Below are 26,370 nucleotides of genomic sequence, written 5' to 3'. Positions count from 1 at the left end.
GTTCACTCACTTACACTCACACTCAGAGATCATGCTCCGAGGGATTTTAGCCTCGCCATCGCCTATGTATCACATATTACACCCCCATTATGGTACTGGTTGGAGAGCTAGACAGATCTCCATTGCATTCTTGTATACCCTACGCATATAGGTTGCATATTGAGCCTCTAGCAGTAGTGCTCCATCCATCACCCCCCCCCCCACTAGCTCAAAACTTTCATAGTTTATTTCATGTTCATTTTGTCCTTTTTTTCTGGACATCGACAATTGTACATTGATTTGTCTCATAAGTCAAGTTCGGCCTCTCATAGACGTTAATCAGCTTTCTTTCTTTCTCCACCTCTTTCCAAGTCCCCCTCTAATTTTCTTTCTCTTGTCTATCTCCCTCTCTTATTATCTCTTATGCTCCATGCCTCCTTCCATATCTCCATGCCATCTCACTCTAGCTCTCACCCTAGCCCTTCTCTCAAACACCTAACCATCATGTCTAGCTCCAACACAACGGTGTGTCAACCCTCAAATAGGCCATCTCTAAAGTTTTATCTAAGATGAAGGTATACAGCAAATGTGAGTAGTAGGATGTGGAGTATCATCTCCAATGGACACACTTCTTTGTATTTTCTTCTAGTTTTGATGCAAACAAGTCTTCTCTTCTAGTCATGTAAATTGTACATCAAAACAAGTCTTCTTTTTTAATCCGATGGATTGTACATACAAACAAGTCGTAGTAGTGCCTTTTAATTCACAGCACTCATTTCACACTCACAGGGTACGGACCACTTCTACCAACTACCTAGTTTTAAAGGGTCCCAACCATTTCCACAACATCAAGACGCCTCACATGAAGAACTTCCACATTGCCTATGTCTTTTATTCCACCTTCAAGCTACCTACCACCATTGCTACCCAACGCATCTCACCAATATACCATGCATCTGCCGGCTAAGGATTGGTCCCTCCATACCACTTAACCTCGCATGCCAACTTCATGTCATATCCTCCACATGCTTCCACTGTGGACGATGCGAGAACATGGTGCCATTAGAAAGGGAGATATGTTAACCACTCCATAAGTTAACATGGTTTAATCCACTTGTCACGCCATAAGGCGCTTTGCTATCTTAGCGACTGTAACGGACATTTATCTTTTCAAATAACGTAGAAACATATACAACAATCTTATCTTGTGCTTAATATCAAGTAAAGAAAGTCTAACTTTGTGTACATACTTGCTTAAGACCAATAATAGAGACCTAACCATTGTTAAGATTAAGTTAAGTTGTGAAAACTAATCCCTTGTATATGAATCATTATTCATTATAAACATTTCACAATCATTCCCTTGTAACAAAAAATTTACTTGTGACCTCTTCTCTTCTCTACTCTTGCTTGCTTGTATGCTGTTGGATTCATGCATGCTAGATGAATGCTTGCATGAATAGGTTGGTTTGTATCTTTCTTTCTTCCATTAGCTTCTTCCACAACGAAGACAAATCTCAATTTGCCTCCATATAGGTGAAGAGAGCTCTTCATTCACCCCATTGCCAAATGCATATTTTGGTGTGACAATGGAGTGAGGATGCATCAAGCTTGCACACTCATATCGAGAAGTTGCATTTACGACTCAAAGGCAAGGGCCAACCATACAATGCTTCAACAAGACTAAACTTGACTTGAACACAATCTTCATCATCAAGGAGCACACTCTAATCTCTAATTTCATAACCTTGCAATCGACAATAATTTCTTAATATATTCCTATAACACTATCAACACCTACAAAAAGGAACAAGTCTTACTCTAGCAAAGAATTAATGATGGAGTCTCTACTTGAAAAATTCCCTCTTCCACTTCTATCACCAAATCTTCACCATCGACCACCATTAAGGAAAATATATCTCAATCGTTAACGCCTCTGCCAAAGGTCATCGTTTCCTACTAATAAGGGAAAGCCATTGACATAGCCTCCACGCCAACAAAATCTTGAGATTCTGATACATCCTTTGTTATGGAACTAAGCATGTGCTACATCACAAACAGCTGCTCACTTCTATCACCTCCATGATTGCTAGATGATGCATAGTTGCCTTGCTACAACTGTCCAATTTTAATGTCATTCTGCTTTTTGTAGCAGTCCTTTGCCATGTGTCCTGGTTTGCCACAGTAATAACACTCTATGCTATTTGCATTTTGATTTCTTTGCCAACCACCTCAGCCTCTTTGGCTCCCCCTACCTCTAGACTGGCCTCTTACACCTGTGTATGATTGCTGCTGTGAATCATTGGACTGTTGTTGTCTAGAATTCTGATTTCCTTGTCGGCCACCACCTTGGCCTCGACCATGGCCTCTACCTGAATTAGAGTAGAAGGCTTGTTTCGATGTGTTCTTTCTTTGTGAAGAAGAATCCTCAAAAATAACAACATAATTTTGATGCTATCTTCGCTGTTCAGCTCCAAATCACAGTATAGCAGTGAAATTTCACTACTAAAAGTGCTACCTAGCAACAAAATTTAGCTGCTATAAACGCTGTGGAGCAACGAACGGAATCCCCGACATCCCGACAAAAAAGTGCTTTTGAAATGCTGTTGTGCTCCCGACGTGTTCCAGTGTATGCATAGCCTAGTATGAAGCATTGGCAGGCTGTTAAGTGGATTTTCTTGCTATTTATAGGGCACTCAGTATTTTGGATTATTTTATCCAAAGGGGAGAGGATAGACCTCGACGACAAAGGCATCAACCCCAAATTCAAAAGTTTACAAAAGAACATGTCTCCTTCGAGCCCAAGGGTATCATAATGGCAACTCCATCATGTGGGTGCATATGAAAATAAGAAAAAGAAAGGCCTCGCTAGCAACCTCAGAATGAGCACACCAAAGTCTCAAATGGAGTAGAGAACATGGCAACACTACACTCCAAGAACCTGTTCCTAAAACAAAGCAACTACACGAACTTTCTCGCACTACAATAGATAAACGAAGGCAATCCATATCCTTACGCAATGCCTCTTTAATTATTTAAAAGCTACCACTACAAGCTTCACATCCACAATGGAGTTGTTCATCCAAGTGCATAATGTTGCATAAACTTACTTTCTAAACCAACACCATAAGTTGCAAGCTTTGCAACATAACACAAGAACATGCCCTCAAAAAAGAGGATCAACGTAAGAACATGTTCCTAGGTGAAAATAACAAGGAACTTAAACATGGACAAATGCCACAAGAACCTTCCACAAACACAAGCATGTAAAGTCCTCATCAACAATCTTCGAAGATCCTACATCGACAATCAATCACATCCATGGCCACGCTACTTCACTTGCGATTCTTCTCTTTAAAATGCTAGTTGTTGTAGCAATTGCTTGGTGAGGAAACACATACCTACTCCCACGCGCAAAATATGAAAGCAAATTTGCATGCACCATCATTCCTCACAACCGACATCTTAGTGTCGAAAAGAGCATGACCTATAATAACTCATAACTCTCATCGTGCATGGATGAGTTAGTAACTAGACGTATGGGTGCATGTATGTAAGGTGGTTGAGTGCATGAGAAGAAGCTAATTTCTTCTATTATATTTTAATCTATAATGGATATAATTCTTCTTCATTTAGGTACATTACACTTTCCTCATCGTTTGCATTCCCAGTATATGATTTCCTGAAGGAATTTTGATCCAAGAGCACGAACGGGTGGGAAAAGTAGCAATTAGCAATTGTGCGCAGCAGTAGTTGGTTGTTGTGCTCAGATTTGCTTGTGTTTAGGGAGGAGAGAGAGAGAGAGAGAGAGAGAGAGAGATTGGTTTACAGAGTTCTTCTCAACGATGTTAAGACCGACAAGATGGCACTACCCTTCTTCTTGTGGAGAAGAGAAAGTAAGAAAAATATGAGCATATCTATCGAGATTGCAAGGACAGAGCTAAGAAATAGCGGCATTGTACTTACAAACATATTTCAAGACTCCGATAGAGCAAACCTCATCTAACGATATTAAAGCACATACTGTGGCACTAGCTCCTATTATCTTGCTTTTGCAAGACACCGATGAGGCTCTCGTAGACCCTAAAGCTGCATGGATTGACCCAATGGAAGCAAACATCCTAAAGTGCAACATTAATAACTAAGGCCAACCATTTCTCACTCATGGTGTGCAGCATCAACAGATAAATGAAGGCTATTCTTGGGATCCCTCGCCATCACTGATAGAATATGTTAGCAAAACAAAGTTAATGATTGTGGATTCTCACTAGAAAAAATACACATGTAGGTTCTTCCATGTTAGATTTAGGGCTAAGGAGCAGTGGTGACAAGAAAAAAAAAATGTGAAGGGGGGGAGAAGGGATAACAAGATGGACTAGTTATCCTTCCAAGAATAAAGCTCGAGAGTCAGCCTTAGCAATATCTTAACACTAAGTCTCCTGACCTAATCTTTGTCATGGCTGCGTGTGTCCTTAGAAGTTATTTCACTAAGACAGCCAAATCCTGCTTCAAGTTAATAGTCGTTGTCATCATATTTAATGCAGGCCCCTGCTTTTCCTATCACAAGCAAGGCCCTGGTGTGGCCAATCAAGTCAATATTCAACTTGAATCAAGAAAAGAAGTCCCTTTAAAAACTTGCAAGGGCAAATCGGGAGTGAGATAAATGGACACCAGCATGTCATTGCCGCAATTGACCTCAACTCCTATGGCTTCAAATGTCTACCTTCTTGGCTTCATCAAGTTAGCATTTCAATAGAAATGCAGTTCGAATATCTTGTACTTACAGAGTAGTAGGACATATATCCATGACTTCCTACCACTGGCTCTCAATCGACACATTCCTGACAGTGCAAAGACCCGCCAACATAGGACTGTTACAGCCTTGGTGGCTTTTTCACACGAACTTCTCACAGCATGCAAGTAGCAAAATCTTACCAGATCATTTAAGGAAGGTAGAAAGTCTGATCTGGGTATCCAGCTCAGCAGCTTGCTTTAACTGGCAAAGACTGCCCTGCCAGGCCTGCTAACAGACAGTAAAACCAAATATGCTTAGACAACAGAAACTGATAGTTAATTCTGAGAGCCAACAGTTTCAAGAAGAAAAAACCTACTGATGGCATGTTGATTGAGTTACAGCTTCAATAAAAGCCTAGCATGCCGAGCTGCAACTGCACTGCTGCTGCCCTCTCACAATTTTAATAAACATCTCACTTAGACTACACAGTCTGTAGAAGCCTGAACAAAGCTTGTGGAAATGCCGGGTTAAAACATTTTGAAATCTGCAGATAACCACCCTCCAAAAAAACTTTATTTTGGTATATATCTGTAATCTGTAAATTTAGGAGTCAAATGCAATCTATCCTTTGCAGTGAACCTCCTTTTGGCAACCACAGCAGAGCCTGGGCAGCCATGTTTCTGTAATCCACGATGCCAGGACTTTCTGTCGCTCCACATAAAGATATGAGCATCATTCCCTGAATGGGATGATATCTTTCTCGAATTCTTATGATTGACTATAAGAACCTCACCATGCACATCAATACTGCCATTGCAACTTTTGCTTGGGCACTGCTGCAAAAAAGTCCAACTGACCACTTAGTAGAGCCTTCACAAACATAAACCCAGCACAAGTATCAAACCCTTATCATATACCCTTTACCTTTTCTGTATCAACTGATAGAACCAATGAGTCTGACGCGTTAACTGCATCAGTCCACCCTGTTTGATTTGAAGAAAGATCAGCTAGACATAACAAACAATATTTAGGCCATACAATCACAGATTCTAAGTAGACACCATACTTACTTTGAGAAAGAAAGCAGGCAACAGACTCATATGTCGCAGCACTGTCCTCTTTAACCAAACTGTTTTCCTGCTCCATGCTTGCTGCAAACGCTACAACATCAGTGCCTGATAGACTGCCAGATGTTCCCTCATATGCATATGAAGCTACACCAATATCTTCTTGGGTTCCATTACTCAATCTACCCTTTGCTTCCAAAGCATGCCTGTAGTTAACTTTAGCAGATTCCCATCCGGTAGTTACTTGGTTTAGAAGGACAGATTTCATGGTGTCAGTAGTGTCACTAGATGCTGCAGAGGGCTTGCCTAAGTCGTCATTGGAAGGGCTACAACTAATTCCTGAACAATCAACGGAGATATTATGAGAGGTGATGGCACTGACAGGTCGCCACATTTTCATCCTCCCAGCTTTAGGATTTCCACCTGACACAAGTGTAGCTTTAGTGAACCTCTCATGGCCAGGTTGACTAGTGTAATGTGCATGGTTTTCTTTACCTTCTAGATCCAACTGTGAGGGGAATTTTAAGTCTTTCCTATCTCCTTCAGGATCTTTGTGAGACGCAGACTGAATCAATCCATTCTCATGCAGAGCTCCAAGTGACTCTTTGATGACATCTGTTCTACCAGCAGTGAACAGTTTTTCAACTGTGCACTTATTCTCAGGCACTTCATCAACCTCTTTCATTACTTCTGCCACATCCTTGCGCAGACTGACTGTCACACCTGATTTTTCGAGGTCAAGCAAGGGATCAACAAGTGAAACACTCACAGAACCAATAACAACAGAGTGACAAGACGCACTGGTAGCAGGAATATGTGCTGCATGACAAGGTTTAAGACAATGATTCAAATCATCCGAAGGCAAAACTGAAGAGGGACTTGGAAAACCACAGATGTCAACTATATTTGCTACTTTCAATGGTAGGCTGTCACCAGAATCCAATGTAGCCAAAGAAAGGGGTTCAAAAGTAGGGCACGAAGTTTCAGCAGAAATGGAGCCAGGACCGGAGCTGATGCCATAAGGCACGACAGCACCTGACACCTTGGCAGCTGAACAGGAGCTTACAGTTGCATGCACAGCACAATCACCACTGTCCTGGCTTAAACCATTTGGCAATCCAACCTCAGAGAGAGGCATTTTCTCAGGAACAGCAGTTGAGCTTTTTGGCACCTTTCTGGTCCAGACAGCATGCCCCATACCTGAAGTAGGTTGGTACTTTTTCATTTTGATAGGCCTGGTGAGGTACTGCCTGGGCCTAAAAGTCAACGACTTGTTTACTGTGGAGCCAGAGGGTACTTCTACAATGGTCCCAAGAGTGCACGAAGGATTTGCTGAGGCCATGTCCTCAAAATTCATCTCAGGGCTCTTTTTGTTTGTGTCATTGGCATGAGACTCTTTTGAGAAATTTCCGAAACTCATGCTATCCATCCATTTCCTATGTTTCCACGACTCTTTATATCTTGGGACAGCTATGCGTTTCCCCCTGGAAGAGAGACTGTAATCAGCAGAATACTTCTGCTTGTGCTCAACACCTGACTTCTGAACATCTGTAGAATCCACAAAACTGCCTTTACTTGCTGCTATATTCTTTGCTGACTTCTTGGACCCACTCTTAGAATCTTCAGGTGCTGTGCCTACTTCACTACCTGTGATGATCACATCTCCCTGGTTCACTTCATTAAGATCATTATCCTTGCACAGATTGGATGTTTCAGTGGACACTATCTCCTCCTGATGATCTGTGTCACTTTCTTCATTTGCGAGCCTGTAGTACAAATTCTCAAACGTGTTTGAGGATGGTCTTGACTGCAAACCATAACCAAAATCATCTCCCTTTACACTTCTTGGGGAATTCCCTTCATCTAAGTCACTGTCTGATGAAGGGGGACACATAGCTGAATCTGAGGGCTTCAGTTCCTTGTCTCTTGACTCCTTCTGGCGTATCTTCTTCAGCCGTTTCCTCTCCTGAGTCTCAGCCCGTCTGATCACAAACAAAACAACACCATAAAGTGAACCTCGTGACAAAAGGTAGAGCATCATTTAGACAGATCTCAAACACTTCTTCATGCTCACTTTCTTTGTGAAGCCACCTCCTCCTCTACAAGGGCAGTCTGACATCGCAATGCTTCTTCATCCTTGTTATTGATGAAAGCTTTCACCTAAATAGGCACATATTCAATTGACATATCTTCAAGAGCTGAAAACACAGTTTCTTCGAACAATTACCAAAAAAAAATATCTAAGACGACTGTTGACTTAAAAGTTGTGCCTTTCTATGTATCCAGATAAATCAAAACCTGAAAAGTAGATCGCATTACCATATAGACTGACACATTAACATTTTATCACTCTTGTCATACACAAGTGGCTGTGCAAAATCATAAAGAAAGAATGTCAGTCAACACAGCAGCACAGGGTTCAAAGACACCACTAAAAGAGGAGAGATGGTGCACAATAAAATCTCAAGACCAAGATATCACGGAGCTCTAGCAAGTGTATAACAAGCATGTTATTCGACAGACAGCTTAGTGCACGTTCTGCAAAACCAGACCTGAGCTCAATAACGCCCAAACACAGGCCACATAGCCAAAAGGTGCGTAAATTACAACTAGCATAAACTACAAATGGCCTCAGCAGAGAGTAGACAAGATGTTCTACAACAGAGAGGGCGAAGAGATGCGTGCAAAGGATTAGATGAACAGGTTTGCTGCACTTAAGTCACTATATTAAGAGAGAAAATAATGCACAGCTTTAGAATGCTCTTTGCTGTGAGTATGAAATGCTCTCAGAAAGCATATATCCAGCCAGGAGCTGTGAGGTGCTTTCAAGTTGATGCCTTAAACAAATTTCTGCCTAAGTTCATAAAGGCAAGGGCTATGCCAAAATAGTGGCTCAACCCAAAATGATCATCCACTGATAAAGGAAATGTGGCGTCTACCAACAGGTGTTACATGATGGCACAGACCTTTTCGCATTTGTTCCTTAGGCTCATGTACAATCAAAAACCTAAGATATGTCTTTAGACGTTGCTCATTATGTAACAGTTTACTTATTCCCAAATCTGAAATTCATAGTTCTGCATAAATGTAGCTTCCCTTAGCCATATTAAGTGTCTTGCAGAAGGTGTTGGTTCCAAGTTTAGTCTACATGCAATATATTGACCCAATCTTGTGTCATAAGGGATACCTGCCTGCAGGAATCACACAAATTATTCAATCGACATATGCAGTTACTGTGCTGATGATTGAAGAGAAACGATGGTCATAGAAAGAGCTTAAAAAGCACCTTTCTTGGCATTTTACTGGGGCATAAATAAAAAGTGCAAAGCTTAAGCCCAATATCGTACAGATAATTGCATTGGAAATGATCAGAAGTTTCTAACCCAGATTAATATATGGCAGTTTCAACGGTCTGTTGTAACAGAAGTCATCAGCACTGAGAATGTACTCACCAGATTGTGCTCCACAAGGAATCCAAGAGAAGCCACCAGATTCTTTAATTCAAGCCCTACTTTTCCAGCTTCACCCTCAAAAATGTACCGATGCATGGCATCCAGCCCAAATGATGGAAAAGTTCTCTCACTTGATCCATCAAGGATTTTGAATAGATCTGAAGATGTTAGTAGTAGCCTGGATGACTTGTTTTGGACAAGTTCCTGCCATTATACACCAATGACAGAAACGTTCACATCAGTCATAACAAGCAATTTCAGTTGATACAAGCAGTGGCTTGACGCTTACCAAGAGCATTGCACCAGCCTTCACATATGAATGGGGTAATGCAAAGAGACTAGGCTGCTGCAGTAGGTGGGTGAGAGCTCTAGCAACCCGTTCTCCAGTCAGATCCTACATAAAAGGAGCATCGGTCATACCATAAAAGTAAAAATTAGGGGCTTCACATATCAGGCTTTCATGGAGCAAGCAAGCCCACAGATAAGACATGTAGTATTGGTCTCAACAATACACAGCTGGCAGAAATGACAATTATAGGAAACACACTAGTGTGAATGAGACTAGTTCTACCTCCAATGCAAGGTTTTTGCTTGCAACAATATTGTAGGCAGCCTCTGGACACAACTGTTCAACCAGCAACAGAAACAAGTCACTTCAAAGAGCACAGGCAGCTGAAAATAATTGTAAAGACATTACACAGTTTGTAAAACCAACCCAGCCAGGAATAACATAAACTTGGCAACTCACATTATCCCAGAAGGTTGCCAACTTCTGCCTTTGTGTATCTAGATCCTCCTGCCAAAGATAAGAATAACCACAAATCAAAACGATAGCATTTCTATTTCAAACTAGAGCATACTAAAGCTCCCAATATTACTGTTTCTCTGGCATCATATCAGCAGAAAACCTTTTCTGCATTTACAGGTCGGCGATGAATCATGCGGAGATGCCTTCTGTGATTCGTAGGTGAGCAGAACTCCAGACAGCATTTCTCACACTTGAACATCTGCACTTTTGAAAAAGGCATCAACGGCCAACCAGGGAGGCTGGTTGAGCCCCCAAAAAATGACTCGCCAGAAGCCTTAGCTGCAACTTGGGCAAGGGCAACCACTGCCTCAGGCATCTTGAGTGACGGCAATTTTTCTCCACAGACCTGAACACCCTTTAGAGATCCCTTGCTAGCAGTAGAGCTCAAATTAGATAATGGAGTACTCTCAGAGGCAGAACCATTCTTGTGACCACCACCGACATTCATACCCTTCAAGCCCTTGCGTGTATCCTGTTGATCAAAGGGGTCCAAGAAGTGAATCCAATGAATAGGGTTTTCAGCTGGTTTTGTGAAAGAAAACAATGGTTCCTTAGACATAGTTTTTCTGAATAGGCTTTCCCATGACTCGTGATTCTCTTTAGCCTTTGAACCCGAGTGAAGGGACATCTCAAAAGCCTTTCTTCCAGGTGCTGGCTCTTCTTCAACGATAAGCCACTCTTCCTAACAGCTGCCTCCTACACATTGCCCGTGTATTAGTCAGCCAAGGTCAATGAAATTTCTCGTACAAAAACACTCCACCACTTATCTAGATCATAGAAACATGGGACAGGGAACGGGAACGGGGATGGGGACGGGGACGGGGAACGGGATGGGGACGGGGACGGGGACGGGGCAAAAGGCCGTCCCAGGGACGGTGAAAAAAACGGCAATCTGAAAACGATTGTTTTTTTGGAATTTTTTTTAACACACTTGATTTACACTTAGAAACCAAGACATTAAGCACAAAATTGCACCAAAAAGAGGAGAAATGCATAGTCGTATTAGCAAAAAACTATAATGGGGCGCCAATGGCGTGATAAACAAAAGTGAGTGTACAATCTAAACAAAAATGCCAAATGGCATAATGAAAGGCCCAAGGAGGGTGTACACTCAAGGCAAAATGACTAAGTGCCAAGATACAAGATTGCTAGCAAAAAAGTGGGGCAAGAGTCGAGACTCGAAACTCTAGACTCAAGGGCCTAGGCAAGAGGCTGAAAAGGGTGAAGATCAATCGTGACCTCCTCAGTGAAGTCCTCCATAGGCTGGTCCTCAAGTGGAGGGGGAGGGGGAGGTGGGGGGGACAATGCCTCGGGCACAACCTCAAGCTCCTCTAAAATCTCGGCCCTCTGCTGATCAGAGAGATGTGGGTCAAAGCCTACGTGCTGTTCATCCCCATGCTTCCTTGCAGCCCACTTCTTCCAAAAGCACATGCTTCCTCAAGAGATAGGCGCCTGTTTCTGCCTGCCAGCCCCCTCTTCTTCCCAAAAAGCACACGTGGCCCCAAAATAGCATATGGGCCACGTTTTTCTTTAATGAAGGGCTTTAAAAATGATTTTAAAGGTTTTTAAACCTTTTAAGCTAAAATCTCTTTGCCCCCTTTCACACATGGGGTCGTCCACACATGGGCTCCCTTTTTGACTCCCACCTGATGCCATTCACACTGTCCACCATGTCCCCGTGCACACTTGCATCTTGTCCAGAGAAAAACACAGGGTCGTGACATACCCCCCTCTTGAAAAATGGCAAGCGTCCTCGATTGCACTCAATGGCACAGTAAGGCATCTTATGAGCAAAAACACCCCATATGGCAAAAACAATGGCCTTCCAATGCATCTGGGTGATAAAACAATCATCCTGCACAATAGGCCATACCGTCACACCAAAGTGACAAACACCTCTTGCTTGTTCCTTCAGAACCTACAGCAAAAGTCTAAACCAAATGGAAACACGTTAACGGTGTTAGCCAAAAACAAAACCATGCATCATTCTACATATGACAAACATATCCAATGACACATATATGCATTCGCAAACAATATGCTCCTCAAAATGCTCTACCTACTCCAAAGTAACAGTCTAAGGGCTGCTCGCAAGCCTTACGCCCCGAACCCATGAAACCTCTATGAAGATACGACCGGTGACTAACTGTCGAATGTTTTGCACCATAATACTTCAACTGCATCTTGTTCCTGGCTGACTACTTCTTGTCCTTGGTGTCTTTTCTCCTGAGCTTCATCTTCAGCTCTTGCTCTTCACCTCATATAGGCAAAGACACAAAATCCTGTACTGTGTCCTGCACTTCCTTTTCACTTTCCTCATGTTGAAGCTTTTGATGAGACTCTCATGAGACAACCACGAGCGCGCCCCCTTAGGAAAGTTGGCGATTGTCCCGACCACAGCAACCACGGACTCGCCTCCTTGAGAAAGTCGACGATGTGTCCCGGCAAACGGAACCTTGTAAACCGGCCTTCAGAAAGCAAAGGGCGGTGAAACAAACACTCGCACATATAACACTTCAACACCATTGAGGACCTAGAAAAGGAAAACAAACAGGGGGAGCTAGAGTGCTCCTGCAAAAAGTACACGGACACCGATTGGCCCCAAATCGCAGTGGCGCCCCTTGCGATATTTCTTTAATTGATTAAAAGAGCTTTGATTACAATATAAGGCTGGTAATTCAGCCGTCCCAGTAGAACTCCTGAAGCCTGCAAAGAACCTGCATCTGGCTTCTTGTCCACACGGCATCCACAAATAAATCCAGCCATTGTTCACATCGAAAGACTCTCACATTGAGTCTGCATACAGAAGCTTTCTCCCATGATCAAGGCTGCCACAACCATCCTCTCACACTATGAACAGCATCACACCCTGACACATCCAGTGCTTCTGCATCACAACACAGACTCCCAAACTGTCTCTCAAAAGAGTATCACAGCACAGCATACCATACAGTCGACACACCTGTACAAACCCTCTCTACCTTCCAAGGGTACTATCCATCTCTGTCATGGATTCCCTGTCCCCTGTCTTGTCAGTAGCAAGGCTGTACCAAACATGTGTCCATTCCTGTACCTTCTGCCTGCATGTGACCTATCTCCTGGAGAAACCCAAAAACATTGTTTCCTCGAGAAACCTACGACCTGTTTCCACATGAAACCCTTAGGCATGTTTCCCTTTGAAACTTCTGTCCTGTTTCCATACATCTAGTTACCTGTTCCCTCATGAAACATCTGGCAACATAGAGATGCCCATAACTGTAGGTCCCACTGTTCCTTTCTAGCAGGAAGAAAACAATCTGCTCCATGAGCACGCAGCCATGCGAGCTTCCATGCCAAGAAACATAACCAAATGACCTGTACTTGCAGCCAAAAACCCAAGCACATAGCTAAATTTGCAACCAAACAAAAACAGCCCATAAACTGTCCCAAAACAGTCCCGAATCCAAAGCAAAGAGAAGCTGAAAGTTCCATCAGATGAACGCCATCGACATGATGTCTATGTTCATGGAAAACCAGCCTCTGTCCACCTTTGTGTCAAGAGAAACCAACCCTTGTCTACTCTTCAGCAGAGGGGGAGAGAGAGAGAGAGAAAGAGAGAGAAAGCAATACTAGCTGTCCCCACACGTACGCCCTTGTTTCTCCTGCAGTCCCCTCTTTCCAAAAGAGAGCCTCTCATGCCCTGTTTACCTGCGCAGCTTTTCACTAGGAAGGGGGAGAGCCCCACGCTCAGATCAGCCACTGCCCAACTGTCCTCTCTTCCACGCTGCCGACTTGTACCTGTGTGTACTGTTGCGCAGCAGCCAGACAACCTTCTTCCAAAAGCACATGCTTCCTCAAGAGATAGGCGCCTGTTTCTGCCTGCCAGCCCCTCTTCTTCCCAAAAAGCACACGTGGCCCCAAAATAGCATATGGGCCACGTTTTTCTTTAATGAAGGGCTTTAAAAATGATTTTAAAGGTTTTTAAACCTTTTAAGCTAAAATCTTTTCACACATGGGGTTGTCCACACATGGGCTCCCTTTTTGACTCCCACCTGATGCCATTCACACTGTCCACCATGTCCCCGTGCACACCTGCATCTTGTCCAGAGAAAAACACAGGGTCGGGACAGGTTATCTCTCTGAAGAGTAGTCAATGTCTTTTAAAGTTCGTGTGGAACAAATGTCATGTCCTCGACATCTATGATTCTTGAGGAGTAACTAATTAGTCTGTTCCACCCAATACTTCCTTAAGTCTACTGACATGAAATACAGGATGAACTTTAACATGAGAAGGCAAATCCAATTCATATGCATCTGAACCGATCCGTCGTGTAATACGAAATGGTTCACAGTATCTAGGGGATAATTTCGAAGATCGACCTGTCCGTAAAGTCTCGGAATCTTTCGGAACTCGCAAATACACCATCGTTTCTTCAGAGAACTCTCTAGGGGAACGATGTCTATTAGAATAAAATCTGTCTCGGTCTTGAGGACCTCTAATGTGTATGTGAAGAATGGATATGGATGAGTATGTGAAGAATGGATGTGAATGTGTATGTGAAGAATGTCCTTCGCAACTTGTAACATTTCTTGCATATCTTGCAAGAAATTACGTGCTGCATCATGCTGAAGTGTTGAGAATTCTAATATAACAGGTGATCTAGGTTGAAAACCATACATAAGCATGAAAGGACAAACCTGTACTCGTATACTTAGTATTGTTATATGCAAATTCTAACAAAGGAAGATAATCCTCCCACGAACTCTGTCTTTCAGATACATATGCTCGAAGCATATCCTCCAAAATTTGATTCACTCTTTCTGTCTGGCCATCAGATTAAGGATGATCTGAGGAACTCAAATTCAAAGTTGTTTCCAACTTCTCAAAAACAAGTTTCCAAAAATCACTCGTAAACATAGGAGTCTCTATCACTGACTATGTCCTGCGGTAACCCGTACAGTCTAAACAGTTGCTCGATAAACTGCCGTGCTAATTGCGTAGTTGTAATAGTCTTTCGGGTCGGTAAAAATCTAGCCATTTTTATCAAGCGATCTAGCACAAACCAAATAGAATCGTAACCTTGATGTGCTCTTGGCAATCCGATAATAAATCCATGGAAATACTTTCTCATTTATTACCTGGGATTTGCAAAAGATGAAACAACCCAGCCTGTCTAAAGCGTTCAGCTTTATTTGCCTGACAAATTTGACACTTGAGAACATAATCTTCTACATACCCTTTCATCTTTGGCCAATAAGAAGCGTGTTTTACTAATGATAGCGTCCTGTGTATCCCAAGGTGTCCAGCAGAAGAGGCGTCGTGACACTCCTTAAGAATCTGGGACCGAATGTCCGAGATCTGTGATACACAAATTTTGTCATTACGAAATAGTAAACCATTCCGAATCATCCACTGGCCTCCTGCAACCTGAATGGTAGGTTGTTCAATCATCAAGTCTTGGTCAATCAATAAGCTCCCGTCCTAGATCTTCTGCCAAAATGGACCAAAATAACTATCAGTCTTGCAAAGCCCTCTCAATGACTGAAATAAGTCAGTAGAAATCTCGATCAAGTATTCACCTCTCTAATTCGACTAAGCACATCTGCAACACTATTCATGGACCCATTTTCGATAACGAATCTCAAAATCAAAATCTTGCATTAACTCAGTCCAACGAGCTTTCCTTCCTCTCAAATCATCCGCATCACACACATACTTGATTGACTGATGATCAGTCAATACCACAAACTTCGAGCCATATAAATAATGTCTCGAAACCTTGAGAGCATGAATCACAGCATAAAGCTCCTTCTCAAGGGTTGGCTAACGAGATTGAGTGTCGTCTAGCTTTTTACTTTCAAAAGCAACAGGTCTACCATCTTGAAATAAAGCAACCCTGATGGCATAGTCACTAGCATCAGTTTCAAGAACATAAAGCCGACTAGGATCGGGTAATGCTAAGAAAGATGCTTCCTTGACTTTATCTTTCAAAAGTCTGAAGGCCATATCCAAATCGTTATTCCAAGTGATAGACTGATTTGACTTACGTCCACGACCTTTCAACAAGTCGGTCATTGGTAGTGTGAGCTGAGAGTACTCCCGCGCAGATTTTCGAAGAAAAACAACAAAACCGAGAAAAGAACGAAGTTGTTTCACTATTCGTAGTATAAGCCAGTCCAGAACCTTCTGAACTCGGTCATAGTCAATGCTGAATCCATCCCTAGTGATCTTGTGTCCCAAGTAAATGATGTCTGTCATAAAAAACTCACATTTACTTAATTTAGCATATAGTCGATTCTGTCTTAAAATAGATAAGATAATCGTGAGGTATCTAATATGATCCTCAAGAGTACGACTATATATCAAAATATCATCCAGGAACACCACCATAAATTTTCCCAAATGTTCACGAAAAAGATCGTTCATCGTTTGCCGGAAAGTGGCTGAAGCATTGGTTAACCCAAAAGGTAATACGAGAAACTCGTAATGGCCATACCTAGTCTGAAAGGCGGTTCTTTCGACATGCCTTTCATGAATACGTATCTGGTGATAGCCAGTACGTAAAATTTATCTTCGTGAAATATTTCGCTCCTGTTAACCGGTCAATCAGGTCATCTGATCTAGGGAGAGCATAACGGTTCTTAATTGTCAGCTTGTTCAATCTCTCGTAATCTATACACATTCTCCAAGTGTTGTCCTTCTTTCTCCTAAGCAACACAGGTGCACCCCAAGGTGATTTACTTGAACGGATCTGACCCATCCTCAAATAGTCTTCAAGTTGTTTAGCCAACTTATCTTCCTCAACTTGGCTCATCCTGTAAGGTGGAATACTGACAAGATGAGCATCAGGGATCAAGTCAATGCGATGATCTACTGCCCTTTCAAGTGGTAAACCTGATGGCAGTTACTTAGAAAATACATCTTGAAACGAATCAAGTATCTTCTGTAATTCTTTGCTTTCAAATACACTTAATTCATTGACATCCATGGAAGGTATGAGAAATGAAGAAGTGAAATCAATACACAATGGAAAGCGGTATACAAAGAAGAATCCATTATATTTCCAAAATACCATATTGGGTGTTCTTATGTTGAAAAGAAAAATATGACTAGACCAATCAATCTGAACTTGAAGAGTCTTAAACCACTCAATCTCTAATAACAAGTCTACATGTTCTAGGTGCATAACATAGCATCTAGGTGCATAACATAGCATTCCAGAGTATCTTTGTAGTCTTGAATCCGGATTAGCAACATCTCCATCTTTCAATCCCATACTTGCCTTCCCGCAAAGTAGGCGTACCTCATAGATATGATCGCTGGGTGTCGTATCGAGACTCAATTTCTACACAAGTTTGTAGTTAACAAAATTGTGTGAGCTGCCAGGGTCTAGAAAAATGTGGATTCTATGGTCATTCACTTCTTCATAAACTCGGAGAAGATCATGCAAGCCAAAAACTTTAGAGTTGAATAGACAATCAGAACATGTACTAGGGCGAGAAAGTACAATAACTAACGTACCTGTCAAAGACAACTGGATAGCTGCCTTTGGCTTAGGTCCTGCGTTGGTCTTTGTACTCTTTTGCTTCGAGCACTCGTTACGCAGGTGTCCTTTTTCTTCGCAGATAAAACAACGTCTCTCCTTCTTGAGCTTCAAAGCCTTAAGGGGTCATTTCTTCTTTGCTGAGTCGAACTTGGATTCTTCGAAGGTTGGTCCGAAGACTTTCCTTCAGCCGTGTTAGCCATAGATGCAGAGAACTTTCTTTTATGCTTGTTCCCCTACTGTAACGGGTTTAGACTTGGAAGAGACCATTGTATCATCATAGATACGAGCTAAATGAATGGCTTCGTCCAATGTTTTGCATTTATTGTTTTTAACTTGTAAACCGTATGAGTCTGGTAAACCAGCTACAAAGAACCCCAAAAGAGTAGTGGGATCCATCTTTGTAGCTTTCATCTGCAAGTCCCTAAACTTCTAGAGATAGACCTCATAAGTGAGGTGTTGCGTGGTCATGGTCAAAGCGGTAATCCGGGCAACATCATAATCATCCTCTTTCTTGAGGAATTCTTTCTTGAAGACGTCTTCAAATTGTGCCCAAGTCGATGGCTTAGGATTGAAATCAGCAAAGCTTTGCCTGAGAGAAAACCTGCTGCTAAAACTGAAAATGGACCTACCACTTATGTAGGCAAGTGTCCACGATCTCCTTGGTACACTACTTATGCTCGCTCCCGAACTGTTCCGGAGTAATGTTGGGGCCTAACGCAGGGGCCAAGGTATCCATACCCGAAAGAGTAGATAGGGTAGTGGTCAAGAGAAAGATGGAGTTCTGCAAAGCTTGCATCTGGGCGGCGATTTGTGCCTGACGTTCCGAAGAAGAAGCTTCGAGAGCTACTTTAAACTCTTGGAAATCAGATTTTGACACATAATCGTCAAAAAGATCGGCATCGGTATCTTCCGTAGCCGACAAGCCTTCGCGTTCAACAAGGGACTCCAACTCGGATTCTTGATTTGACAACTTGAAGAGGGCAAGTGGAGAGAAAATTCGATCTTGCACAAGAAAAGTACTAGAGAACTTGAGAGCTTGAGAGCTTGAAAACTTGAGAGATGTGTGGCAAGAAGCCCACTTAAGGGGTTTATATAACCTTCCCCAAAAGCAGCTTGAGCTTTGGCTTTTGTGTTTTATATATATATATATATATGTGTGTGTGTGTGTGTATATATATATATATATATATATATATATATATTCTGCTCTCTTTTTTAAAAAAATATTTAAAAAATCTTTAAACCTTAGGGACCTTTAAACTCTTTTTTTTTTAGTTTAATCTTTTTTTTTAAAAACGAAAGCAACGAATTTGGCGTGAATGCTTTTTTTGGTTTTTTTTTTTTTGGAATTAGCGTTTCCAACGCCTGCGTGGCTGCCATCGCCCACCTGCAGCTGTCTTCTATGTTTCTACCGACGCCTGCATTCTCTCAGGTGGCCTGCGCCAGCCTACGCCTGGGCTTGGCTGCCTGCACAGGCGTGGTCACCTGGCTACGTAGGCCTAGGCGCCTCCCAGCATGGCCACCTACGTAGGCCTAGCCGACTGCCAGCCTGGCCGCCTGCGTAGGCCTGACCGCTTACACGCCTGCGCCTACTGCTTCCGGTAGCCCACGACCAACACGCCAACGATCCCCATCGTTCGCATCTCTCGCTCGCTCTCTCACTCGCATTCAACCAAAAGCAAACATGCTTCTTCTTTTTTCTGTTTTCTCACACGACTTGTTCATGCGACTGCACGAGCATCTTCAGCCTTCTTCTTGCAAAGCAAAACAACCCTACTATCTACCTACATCCTCATCACGGGTTTCTTTGATGAAAAAGCAACATACTATCTGAAAAAAACAGCAGCATGCATAAACAAAACAACAAGCTTCTTGAACACATACCTTTCTTCGACCTCATCGTCTCTACCTACCAACTTGCTCGTTCACGAGGCACGCTCTGATACCACTGTCAAATCCCCATAGGATCTCGTCGTAGAACGCTCCTAGTTCGAGACTCGAAACCTGCAAACAAACAAACAAACAAGAAGGGGGTGCAGGCCTGACTCACCACCCAACCATGACAGCCATGGGCAAGCCCACAGACTTGGCTGTCCCCACCGAGCCATGAGCTGAGCTAACTGCGTTGACGTACCGACTAATCTCTACCTCGCAGCGTCCCATACCACCACGAAGCTACCCTCGCGGACCTCGCGATTGCTGCCGACCTCAGCTGCATAAAGCAGGTGCACGTCTGCACTAGATCCAGGCTCCAGACCATAGAGCTCTCACAATCTCGCAAATCTCTCTATGACTAATGACTAACCTTGGCCACCCTTTTATAGGCTCTTGGCCGGTCATCGAGCATCCACACTTGGGCGCCCGCCCGTCCATACTTGGGTGCCCGCCCATTAGTCTATCTCTAACTCAGCTCGCCAATCAGCCTGCCTAGCTCCAAGCTTCCCCAAACCTCGAAGCTAGTCTTGCGTGCATGTAGCACGCGGTAGATACACACTATGCACGTGACAGGAACCACCCCGTCATCAAGTTTGGCAAGAGAGGATGTCAGATGCACGCTCGTGCCATGGCTAATCCTTGGCATGAACAGCATTAATCCTCGAGTTAGGACAGCATGAAGGAAATCATCAAAATCAAAATCATCAACACCATCATCAACAACAACATCATCATCACCATGAGGGGCATTAAACCCTGTCGAGACAGCCAACATAACAATCGTCAGCACCCAACATGTCGTCCAAAGCAACAAGCGGCAACATCTAGGTGAAGGCCATTGGGTATGTGGGCACTGGGCAAGAGTAAAGAATGCGTAGCATTTATGGGATTTAATCCTTAAATTCATGTCCAAGATCTAGCCGATAACAGTATATGCTAGTCAACGAGCATCCTCTACATGTATAATAGCATAAGTCATCATTTTCAGCAATACATTAGTTCATTCATCATTGTAGCAAGTCTAGCATTCAATAGAAGCATGTGTAGGGGTCTAATGTTAGAAGTCATCTCCTGTCTATATTTATACACCAGGGCCTCCGTTGTGGGTGTGCCCGCCCTGTATAAGGTGTTTTATCATTTTTCCTCAACTCCCCGTATTTTTCCCTATTTTTTCCCATTTTTTCTAGTGGTGGGGAGGGTTGCCAGAGGGTGGCAGGAGCACTCCAGGGCTGGCCGACTGTCCCAACAGCAGTCCTGTGGGGCTGGCCGACTGCACACAGGTGATGCGTGGGCTACTGGACTGCTGGTCGACTGCTTTCACTCAGTCGTGGACACTTCTTTTGCTGGCCGATTGCATTTATGTAGTCGTGGGCATCTTTTATGCTGGCCGACTGCTCTCCCAGGGGCATATATATAGGCCCCTTGCCCCCACCACTTATTCATTCAGTTTTCTCGGGATCTTGTGTATAGAGAAGAGTTTACACACCTATCTCTCTGTGTTTCTTGTGCTGTTTATTTTCTGCAGTCTACTTGCTCTTGTCTACCCAAGTTTGGTTATCATTTCCGCTGCATATTTTGACATGGTATCAGAGCCCTAGGCTCGAGATAGATCTCGGGAGTTTTTCTGAGCAAGAGGGGGAGCGTTAGGCTGCTGATTGGTGGACTGTTTTGGGCTGTACGGGAAGAGAAGGTGCAAGAGGAAGGCGGGCTAAGGTGCTGGACAGCCACTTGCAGGTTTACAGGATTTTTTTTCCCCACCCACCCACCCTTTCAGGTTACTCTCCACGATGGCAGATTTACTAGAGATGGCTGAGAAGCACGTGAAGATTTGGACTCTCCCCACGTTCCCAGTGGATCGTCAGTTGGACGGGTCCAATTACGACATCTGGAAGGTCATGATGGAGTCGGTGTTGGAGTCATATGACCTTGCTGATTTTATCATCATTGGAGTTCCACGGCCGGAAGCAGAGGAAGGGGAGTTACTGTCGACGAGGAAGGACCGCGAGGCACAGGCACACATGTGGGATCGTGTCAACGCCAGGGTCCGGTCATTTATTTTCCTCAACTGCACACCACAAGTGATCAATCATGTGAAGCACATGACGCTAGCGAGAGGCATATGGGAGCACTTGGCTTCTTTGTATAACAAGGTATCACCCATGAAATGGATCTCCTTGGAAGTGCAGATGCAGGTTATGAACCCTGCAAAGTCTTCGACGATGCGGGAACACATTAACAAGCTGCACGCCCTTCAGCAGGAAGTCCTACAAGCTAGGAAAGAGATATCATCTGAAGACATGGCCATCACTTTACTGTCCCACTTGCCTGGTCAGTATTCTGCTTTCTATTCCTTGTTGATTACGAGTGGCAGGCTCAGCACCATAACCTGGGAGGAGCTTGTGAAAATGGTCTTGGACCAGGAGGAACGTTTCACGAACCCTCCTCACAACGGAGGTTCGGAGGCCTTAACTGGCCATGTATAAGCATTTCATCAACCTTTTTATACCATATGAAATGCAGAAAACCCTAAAACCAATTTCTCTCTTCTTCTCTCTCCTCTATCTTCATTTTTAATTAGCATCTTGTTCTTAATCAAGCTTAGGGCTGTGGATAAGTACAGCAAGGCTTCACGCATGCAACATGTTTCGGAGCATCTACCACAGGCACAAGTCCCAACGGAAAGCCATATCCCCAGTATCACATGGGTGGCATCAATCCCCTGCATAACAACCATGGACGTCAGTCCAATGTATATACATAATGAAAAGTGTGGGTGGACCAATTGGGTGGCCAAATGGTGACAATGCATGGTAAGGATGGTTAGTTTCGATTACTGGGTGATCACTTTTTCCCACTCTCAGGGGTAATCACTTTCAGCCGTTCTCTAGGAAAATAGGACATCCACCACAAGGGGCCAAGGTCGTGGGAGCGGGGTATCTCGTCCGAGATAATTAACACTCACAAATGTATGTAGCATGACACATGTCCCCCGAGCCAAAAGCCTAGTCTCAATCGAGATCCCAAGCATCACCAACCACACCAACAGCCCCAGGATTGATCATGTATCTCGATCGAGATCCATGTCATTACCACACATCAATGCCACTTAGTGATCTCAATTGGGATATCTAGACAATCGAGATCCATGTCATTGACTTAAGAGACCTCGTTCAACATACACATAGCCCCAACTCACATCTAGATCGAGGTGTGTGTTGAATTCTACCTTCAAATGCACACTTAGCTCTTGCTTTGGCAACTCATCTTAATGTGAAGGTTGAATATTGGATGATGATTGTGTGGGGAGGAGCCATGAATATTTTATGATCCTTTTTACAATTCAGCCTGCTCAACCAAGGATCCAATAGTTGCCGGACTTCATATACTCTACTTGACCTACATTTCAGCTACCCATCGCTTGCCTACATGGCTACCTAGTGTGCCTACATCCAGCTACTTGTTTGGCCTATGTGAACTAAGTTTACAAAATGGAAGTTTCCATTATGAAAAGAAAAACATACACAATGGATCCTTTGTTTTGAAAAAGACACTCGAATGGTGACATTCAGGAATATGAAGAGTTCCCAACAATCCAAGCAAGGATTCAGACATCGAGGAGATATCTCCCCACAATCCAAAAACATATAAATAGCCTCCATCTATACCAAGCTGCCCTCAAAGGATTCTTAAATCATTGAGTATCTCATCATTGTGTGGATCCCAAGCAATGATTGCTTGGAAACACCATCACAAAAACGACAACATCACCGGCATTGAGGGGGGAATCTACCTCGAAATTTTGAGCGTTTAATTTTTATGTGTATGCGTCAAGGGTTCTTTGTCCAAGATGTCCCCTAAAATCTGAAAAAAAAGTCATTGTATGTGTTTTTCTCTTATATGTTTGTAATGCTCCTTGATTCTTGTTTACCCCTGTTTAAAGCAAGGGGGGATATTGTGATTGAAACCAATGTAAGACATGGACCACTAACTCACAATGTTACCTTAGCCTCTTGAGTCTAGATTGGGAACAAGCTTCATGAACCTCTGAGCCAAGCATGATAAGCCTCTAAGGCATGCTAGTGTTGAGCCTCTGATCCGGTTGAGGCCAAGCTCACCAACCTCCAAGCCATCAGCCAAGTTACATGAGCCTCTGAACCTACAACTAGAACATGCCAAGTTCAGACCAAAGATGGAGCATGTGTATTCCTACCTAGTAAAAGTTTCTCATCACACTTCCACCTTCGCTCCGAAGAGGGGTTATTGCATATTTGGAGCCTCGTATACATGTGCGTATACGATTGTTTGTGTACCCGTATGTGTGTGTGTGTGTGAATAGCCCACACTCACTTATGTGTGTGAACCCAACCTTAGGTGGATAAGATATACGTGCATGTGAAGTAGGCAGTGATGTCAATGCCCATGCCATAAGTCATTCATCTAATATGTTTGATTGAGTGAAAAAGATAAGGTCCTGCACCTACAAAAAATTCATTCTCTATATGGATCTCTTTGATCCTACCTAGCCGGTTGCTCTCTCTTGGGATACCTTCACCGCTTACAAGGCCCCAATGCTTGTAGTGACATCTACATAGAAAGATCTTCAAACCTTCATGTAGTACAGAACAATCTTCAAACCTTACATGCAGTCAAACCCCCAACACTCTCTTCCAATACCTACTGCAAAAGTAACAATGGGCACCTGCACTACAAAACGAAATTCCAAGAAATTACTATTACTAAAGAATGATCAATCGGTGTCCCCCTACTTAAGGGGGACCTGCCAAGAAAATCTTCTGGCCAATACACAACCTTGTATGCAGTGCTGAACACACTTTGTTGGGGAACCATATCTGAGGCAATCCAGTAAAACACACCTGGAACACCTCCCTACTAATTCACTGACAATCTGCCTAGCTCTATCAACCAGGAGAAGTGTGTGACCCTCCGGCTTCTTTCTTATAAACTCCAAACCTCCTTCAAAAGGAATCCTTCATACCTCAGTGAATACTGGAAGAAGATGCGAAATGAGGTTCTGTCATCTCACACAATAGGTTGGTAACGTCAATTTTACAATCTGAATCAGACGATGGTGTGCAATGAAAAAATGGGTAGGAACTAGGTGGCAGCATCTACCGTGAACTAAAGAGCAGGAGTAGTCTTGCTCATCTTTTTCCACAGATAGTTATTATTTGACTTGCTAATTGAGGTACTTCCCCGCAATCAACATTTCCTTACCATGCTAAAGGGGTTTACATGCCAATACGTGCTAGCCTTGTCCTATGCCACATCATGCTAACATAACCTTGTTCTGAAGAAACTGCAAGATACATTGCTACTTACCCTAAAAGAAACAATCGGCCCATAGATCTTGGTGAATGCAAGTCAAAAACCTATCCAAACACAGCAATTCCTTTGGTAAAGACAAGGCAGCCTCTATACTTATAAGTTTGAAAACTTTGGGATTTCAACCATCAGCACAATAGTCCAGTCTGTATACTATCAACCATTCCATGGCCATCAAAAATAAAATATTTTACTGAACCCTGCAGGAAAATTGCCTGCTGCTGCTTCCCGAGCTACAGGCATCGAGGGAAGCTGCAGCATGGTGGAAGGTCTCATGTGGCAAGCATTCTTGGCCAGTGGATGTGGAACGAACAGCCATATCGACCCAGTGTAGCTGCCCATGTGTACCAGGCCATAGATTCAAGACGCACCATACACGTGCCATGTCTCTCATAGAGGCTTTGAAGTAATGTAGGTTTTCTTAACAAATGGTCATTTCATTGACAGACAATCTTCTCTAATCATTGAACCAAGCCATTAACAAGAACACAGAACACCAAGAGGAATCCAGTAAAGCTATCACTGTAAGAGAATCAAAAAGCACCCACATATACATACACAATAGAACACCTAGCACTCACACTCAGTGACAACTGCTGGATATCATCCAGAAGCAAACAACGGACGGCAAGTTTTACCTGAGTGCTGTTAGCAAGCCCAGTCTCGAAAAGCCCTGCTGACTTTGCCGGAGAAGCTAGGTTTCCACCACGAAAGCGCCCGCAAATGCTAGGGTTCGGTCAACCAACTCGAAAACAGCTCAGCTGAACAGGCAGCCGCTAGGCGCAGCAGACTGATTTTCAACGGAGCTAGGCAAAGACACCACGGGCTAGGGTTCCGTCAAGCAAGTTAACGTTTCGTCAGCAAGTTAGGGTTCCGACAGTTTACACAGTAAGAAGCTGAAAATATCTATTGAGAAGATGATCAAGCGTGCAAAGTGCAGCACCACATGTTGTGATGGCCCTAGCCGCCTGCCAGCTGGAACGATGCCGTCAAGCCCAGCTGACGACAAATGCGCCGGAATATTCTTCTACGTTCAAAATCTCCCCGTTCCCCCCACACACACAACCATATAAAAGTGTGAGGTCACTTTTTGGGCTTTAGATTCTGGGACCTTCCATAAGATATTTATTTGACGTAAAAGCCTTTAGGGTTTGGGGTGCCATAATATCGGCCCTCTATCCTAGTTGAGACCAACACTCATCCACCCTAAGGCTCAAGCACCATTAAACACAATTTGCCAACTATGCTGCCTTAATGTAGTGAAAGAGCTCTAAGTGTAGCCTCCTAAAGGCCAATAACCATGACTTTGTAAGAAACTTGCTAACTAGCAACATGCTTTGTTAAATAATGATTGTTTATTATTTAAGCTCAATTTGCCACCTTTACTTCAAGTCCCATCATCTAAAAGTAACTCTCTCTCTCTCTCTCTCTCTCTCTCTCTCTCTCTCTCTCTCACACACACACACACACACACAAACACGCAAAACACAAAACACCCCCTACAACATCATGAAACCACCCCAGA

At 43.3% G+C, this 26,370-nt stretch overlaps 1 protein-coding gene across 8 annotated transcripts; it reads right to left on the bottom strand.

Moving 5' to 3' along the window:
• Positions 1–4,212: 4,212 nt before the first annotated feature.
• Positions 4,213–25,885, bottom strand: LOC147606857 (uncharacterized). Of its 8 annotated transcripts, none has more exons than XM_086791389.1 (12): positions 25,484–25,885; positions 10,142–10,737; positions 9,982–10,029; positions 9,805–9,858; positions 9,523–9,627; positions 9,234–9,437; positions 7,856–7,941; positions 5,785–7,763; positions 5,639–5,697; positions 5,091–5,550; positions 4,915–5,002; positions 4,213–4,820 (listed from the first exon to the last, which is right to left on the bottom strand). In XM_086791389.1, exons 2-10 carry the CDS (start codon positions 10,667–10,669, stop codon positions 5,287–5,289), a joined length of 3,327 nt encoding a protein of 1,108 aa, XP_086647515.1. In that variant the 5' UTR covers positions 10,670–10,737; positions 25,484–25,885; the 3' UTR covers positions 4,213–4,820; positions 4,915–5,002; positions 5,091–5,286. The 8 variants fall into 8 exon arrangements, with proteins under 8 accessions (XP_086647515.1, XP_086647514.1, XP_086647517.1 ...); XM_086791388.1 differs by having other exon boundaries at positions 4,915–4,999; XM_086791391.1 differs by having other exon boundaries at positions 5,091–5,547.
• Positions 25,886–26,370: the final 485 nt, after the last annotated feature.

This window comes from Cibotium barometz, chromosome 56 (assembly GCF_041138505.1).
Source record: "Cibotium barometz isolate CiBa-2024 chromosome 56, ASM4113850v1, whole genome shotgun sequence".
Taxonomy (NCBI): Eukaryota; Viridiplantae; Streptophyta; class Polypodiopsida; order Cyatheales; family Cibotiaceae; genus Cibotium; species Cibotium barometz.
This window is presented reverse-complemented; position numbering and strand designations above follow the sequence as displayed.